The 5,520-nt window shown below is 22.2% G+C and overlaps 1 protein-coding gene across 5 annotated transcripts in view; it reads left to right on the top strand.

Moving 5' to 3' along the window:
• Positions 1-5,487, top strand: part of LOC102676903 (tetratricopeptide repeat protein 7B) — a 6,487-nt gene extending 1,000 nt beyond the window's left edge. For 2 of the 5 annotated variants that reach the window (XM_031508691.1, XM_031508692.1), the window contains exons 3-16: positions 1-93; positions 217-385; positions 804-866; positions 1,910-2,092; positions 2,375-2,504; positions 2,618-2,754; positions 2,859-3,145; positions 3,227-3,415; positions 3,491-3,669; positions 3,740-4,179; positions 4,267-4,505; positions 4,628-4,732; positions 4,905-4,996; positions 5,151-5,487. In XM_031508691.1, coding sequence (XP_031364551.1) covers positions 268-385; positions 804-866; positions 1,910-2,092; positions 2,375-2,504; positions 2,618-2,754; positions 2,859-3,145; positions 3,227-3,415; positions 3,491-3,669; positions 3,740-4,179; positions 4,267-4,505; positions 4,628-4,732; positions 4,905-4,996; positions 5,151-5,283 — 2,295 coding nt within the window. In that variant the 5' untranslated portion in view covers positions 1-93; positions 217-267 and the 3' untranslated portion in view covers positions 5,284-5,487. The remainder of the gene's footprint in view (positions 94-216; positions 386-803; positions 867-1,909; positions 2,093-2,374; positions 2,505-2,617; positions 2,755-2,858; positions 3,146-3,226; positions 3,416-3,490; positions 3,670-3,739; positions 4,180-4,266; positions 4,506-4,627; positions 4,733-4,904; positions 4,997-5,150) is intronic. The other 3 variants (XM_031508693.1, XM_031508694.1, XM_031508695.1) reach the window with 3 other exon arrangements.
• The last annotated feature ends 33 nt before the right edge of the window (positions 5,488-5,520 follow it).

The following is a 5,520-nucleotide window of genomic DNA, read 5'->3' as shown; positions in this document are numbered from 1 at the left end:
CCACCTATAGATGCTAACATTGGAAAAGCTAGAAATGGTCTACAAGAAACTAGAAGATATTTAATTCTTGCAGCAAATGAAAAAGATAAACAAGTAATTATAATCTTAATTATATAATTTTTTTATTGTATATTTTTTTTATTGTATTTTATTAAAAATTTATAAATTTAAATATTTTAATATTAGATTAATTAAATAATATTTGAAATTATCTAGGCTTTGGTTGTATTAGATGCACATTTATTACTTGGTAAATTGCATTATGCAATGGGAATGTATGAAGAAGCTCTCAAGCATTATCAACAAGCTGAATTACATACACTTACAGAAAAACCATTACCTTGTAGAAGTCTACGTATTATTGCAGAATCATATGCAATTAAAGGTTTGCATCAGATTTAAATCATTTAATATGTTAATAATATTAATATATAATTAATATGTATTAGTATGCTAGTGCATTATTATTTTTAATACCATATTTAATAGCCTGCTTATTTAAATAAAGGAATGATGTATATCTATTATAGTTTGATGTTTTATATTCACTTAATAAATTTTTTTTAATTTCTATGCTTTAAAATAAATTTTATATCATTGCACTTAACATAAATATTCTAACAAAGATGAAGAACTGCATATCTTTTTTTTTATTTTCTGTAAAAGTATAAATCTTTTCCAATCTAAGGTAACATCAAATCAAAATCATTTATACAACCAATTATTTTTGAGGATATTTATGTCATTTGTTCAGTATTATAATTAATGTATAACTTAGAGAAAGAAAGATTTGTTTACTTTAGACACAGGAAAACATTTATCCCGCCGAAGACTGCGCATTATTGCTGAGTCACATGCAATTCAAGGTTTGTACTTTGCTTCATTTTTATTTCTTTTATTTGCTATGTGTAAGTTTATCCTATATCTTCATTTTTCCTTCTTTCAGCTATTAAATTATATTATAATATGTATTATAATATAAATTGTATATGTTTTATCATTGTAGAAAATTAATGCAATAATATAAATCAAATTTTTTTTTTAATTAGCTTTGAAAATATTGAAAGTATGTATTGTTTTGTTAATATCATTTTCATTATTTAATAAAAATTGCTAATAAGAATTTTCCAGAATTTAAAATTAAAGCAATATATTTTTATTAAACTATTATGTATTATGTAATATGATAATATATAGATTTTAGTATTTAAAATCTAAAATCTAAATTTATATATAAATTTATATAATTATATTTTTACATCAAAATATAGAGAAATCTTGTTTATCTAAAAATTTCTAAAAAAAAGATTTTTAAAAATATTCTATTAATATAATTAATATATTTTTTTATCTAAATTACTTATTTATTTATACTTTTATTTTTTTTAATATTTGTTTGAGTTTTAAATTCAATTCTTATTATTATTTCATTATATTATTATTATTTCATTATCTTATATCATTTTCAATTAATAATTTTTAATTATTTTATTTTATATTTTTTAAACATTGAAAAAATTATTGCATATATTATATTTTAATTAATTTGTTTATTTGTTTTAAAAATAATTGATATATAATTAAGTAAATCAGTGTTTATTCCTGTTGTATAATTAATATATGTGTAACATAGATAATTTGTTTTGTGATGATTTTATTGATATGATTTATTAATAAAAAATATATTTTTTACATTTATTAATACATTTTTTGATGCATATAAATAAGTTATATATTTATTGCATAAAATAAATTAATTTAAAACATTGTTTGTATTTTTTATGAATATAATTTTTCAATATTTAAAATATGTATCTTAATATAAAGAACAAATTATTTTTGTTTTCTATTAATTGTATTTTTTGTTAACAATAAGTTTTTCTGATACCCTTTTTTTTATTTATAACAGGTCTTTGTCTAGAAAAATTACCACCAAATTCTAAATCAAAATATAAAATAGCAGAATGGCAAGAACAAATCATCAAATGCTATGAAATAGCTGGGGATCTAACATTGGTATATTTACAAGAACAAGATAAACTTGCAATGCAACATCAAAATGGAACGTCTACCGTAAATAGTAACAATGCAGGTAATCCTTTATAACATATTCTTTTGCATTAAATAATGTTAATTGATGTTTAGTGTTCCATAATTTATAAATGTATAAATAATATCCTGATTGATAGTAGGAATATTCAGTGAATAAAAAACAGTAATAGCAAACATTAAAATAAATTTATTTTGTAAAAATATTATATTAATTATATTTGTTTACATTTTTTCAGGTGATATTATAGGGTTGTTGGTGGAATGTGACAAAACTTGAAATTTGAGTTTTGTAGTTAATACCTTAATATCATTTGATCAACAGGTACATATTCTTCTCAATCTTCGTTTTGTTCTACAAAACATATTGGACCAATATTGGAAACTGCACTACAAAGGGCACCCATATTGTACATTCAAATTGGTAATATTCAAGGTGCAATAAATCGTTATAGGTAATTATCTGTTTCTATTAATAAAATAATAAATAAAGAAAGTGAAAATAATAATAATGTAGAAAAATATTTAAAATGTTAAATAAACAATTTTTATTCATGAAATTTATAAGGGAAATTTTATCTGCTGTGGAGTCTACAACAACTCAAAATCTTAGGGTTACCTTAACGAGACAATTGGCAGAAGTATTAATTCGAGGTATTAGTGGTGCTGAATATAAACCTCCAGAAATACCAAGTGACTCAACAGGTAATATTATTAATAAATTCATTAATAAAATCATGTATTACTGTGAAAATTTAAACAAAAAATTAGAATTGGAAATAAAATCATTATTATAATTTATTTTTTAGATTCACCTTGGAAACCAAAGAAATATTTAGGTCTTAATAAGTTTGTGCCAAGAAATGAATATGAAGAAACAATTTTATTATTATTAATAAGTGAAGCTATGGCAGTTAGAGATGCTGTGCTTAGTCAATCTCCAGAATTTAAAGATGCAAGAATTCATGCTTTTGAAAATGCTGCTGCAGTATATGATCTTCTCACAGTAGTTGTTGTGAGGTGGAGTCAAGTGGATTTACTGTATGAAGTAATTGCAATGAATTTTTCAATATATATTCATTTCTCAAATATACATGTATATAATATATCATATATACAAATATACATATATATATATATATATATTATAACATAATTTAATTTTATATTTTTATAGTCATTTGAAAGGGCAATGAAATTTTCTCATGAAGAAGCGCATGTATGGACTCAATGTGCATTATGTTTAATTAGTATGGGAAAATATATGCATGCTTATAGAGTTTTAAAAGTTGTAACAAGATTATCATCGCAAAAAGTAATGCCGTGCCTTTTAGCCGCGAGACTATGCTATGAACAATTAAATATGGTAAGAATTTTATTTCATTATTTATGCATTTTTTAAAAACTAACATATAAAAAACATATTAAAAACAATATATAGATAAAAGAAGGTATTGAATGGAGTCAAAAAGCACTTCAAAGAGAAACTTCAAATTCTCAAGGAATGCAATCAAGATGTCATCTTTATATTGGTATTGGTCATAGTATTCTTGCAGTAAATACTATAGTAAAAATGGATAAAACTTACCATACCAAGACAGCTCTAGAATGTTTTCAAAAGTATGTACAATTAAAAATTAAAAAAAGAAATCAATTAAATATATTATAATATTATATATTTATTTAATAGAGCACAACAATGTGATCCAAATGATCATTTAGCAGAATATTATTTAGCTCATGAATATGCAATTAACAGACAAATTAATGACGCAATGATTCATGTAAAAATTGCATTAAATCTACGAGCAGAACACATTCCATCATTGCATTTATTGGTATTGCTATTGTCGGCTCATAAGCAATATTCAGAAGCATTGCATTTAATAAATAGTGTATTAGAAGAATATCCAGATAATTTAAATTTTCTTTATGTAAAAGCGCATCTTGAATTACGAAGTATCGGTGGTGAACAAGCATTGTTTACCATAAGACATATGCTTTTATTATGGAAGAATCTATATGAAGATCAAACTAATGCTAATTGTAATGAACAGCATAGTGAAAAACGCAGTGAAACTAGAAGTGTTTTTCAACTTTATGCTTCTGAATTGTCTGATAAAGACTCCAGTATGTCTTTATATATTTTTTTAATTTATAGTTTTTAAAATTAAATTATTTTGTATAAAAATTTCAAATAGCTAAAATTTTTAATAGGTTCTCTTCATGCACAATCATTAGCTGCTTCAAGAGTAGAGCAAGCTTTATCGGAAGTTGCATCTTCGCTCAGTTCTTTTACTCCAAAGCCTGGACCACAAAGAGCATGGTTGTTACAATTACAAGTTTGGTTGTTGCTTACTGAAGTGTATCTAGTTTTAGATCAACCAAATGGTGCTGTTCTTTCTTTACAAGAAGCTACAAATATTTTTCCATTAAGTCATCATATTATGTATACAGTAAATAATATTATTTTCTAAGAATAATAATAAAGTAATATTAATTTCTAAGAAGAAATAAAGAAAAGATTTGTTTCTTCTTATTTCATATAATTTCATTATTAAAAGTATTGAAATTCCAGCGGGGTCTTCTTCATGAATATAAATTGGAATATATGGAAGCAAAACAATGTTATCAGAATGCAGTTTCAATTAATCCATCACATATTAAAAGTTTACAACATTTGGTAATGATTTTAATAGTTTTTTAAACAATAATTTTTAATGAATTAAATAATATATATTTATTTATATATTATTTATATATAATATTATTATATATATTATAATATAATTATTATATATATTATAATATATATATATATAATAATACTTATATATTATTTTTATTGTATATAGGGATTAATTTATCACTATTTGGGTAGTCAAAGATTAGCTGAAAAAACTTTACGAGATGCTGCAAAAATTGATCCAAATTCTCATCAAACATGGTAATATAAAAAATTATTACATACTATAAAAATTATGCTTGTATCTATATTTGAAAATATAATATGATATTTAATGATATGATAATATAATAGTATGATATATTAAATAATTTATATATTATAAAATTTTGATTAAATAAATTTCTTTTTGTAGGTACAATTTAGGAAAAGTGTTAGAATCTTTAGGTGAAGTAGAAGCAGCAAGTGATTGTATGGCTACAGCCTTAGAAGTAGAAATTACGAATCCAATATTGCCAATTCTTTCAATACCAGTAACATTTGAATGATTCAAAATTTTTTAAAAAAGATCATAATTTATCATGCAACATTGGCATTTGTTTGTCCTTGTGACAATCGTACCTGCTTATCTTTAAAATTAATATTACATTATTGTACAAATATATAAATTCTTTAAAAAGTATTATGCAAATAATTTATCAATAAAGACTTATTGTAAAAAAGACTTAAATAAAGAAATATAAGAAAGAAAATTATTTCTTAATAATTAATATATATATCAAATT

The sequence above is a fragment of the Apis dorsata genome, unplaced genomic scaffold (genome assembly GCF_000469605.1).
Source record: "Apis dorsata unplaced genomic scaffold, Apis dorsata 1.3 scaffold_97, whole genome shotgun sequence".
Lineage (NCBI taxonomy): Eukaryota > Metazoa > Arthropoda > Insecta > Hymenoptera > Apidae > Apis > Apis dorsata.
This window is presented reverse-complemented; position numbering and strand designations above follow the sequence as displayed.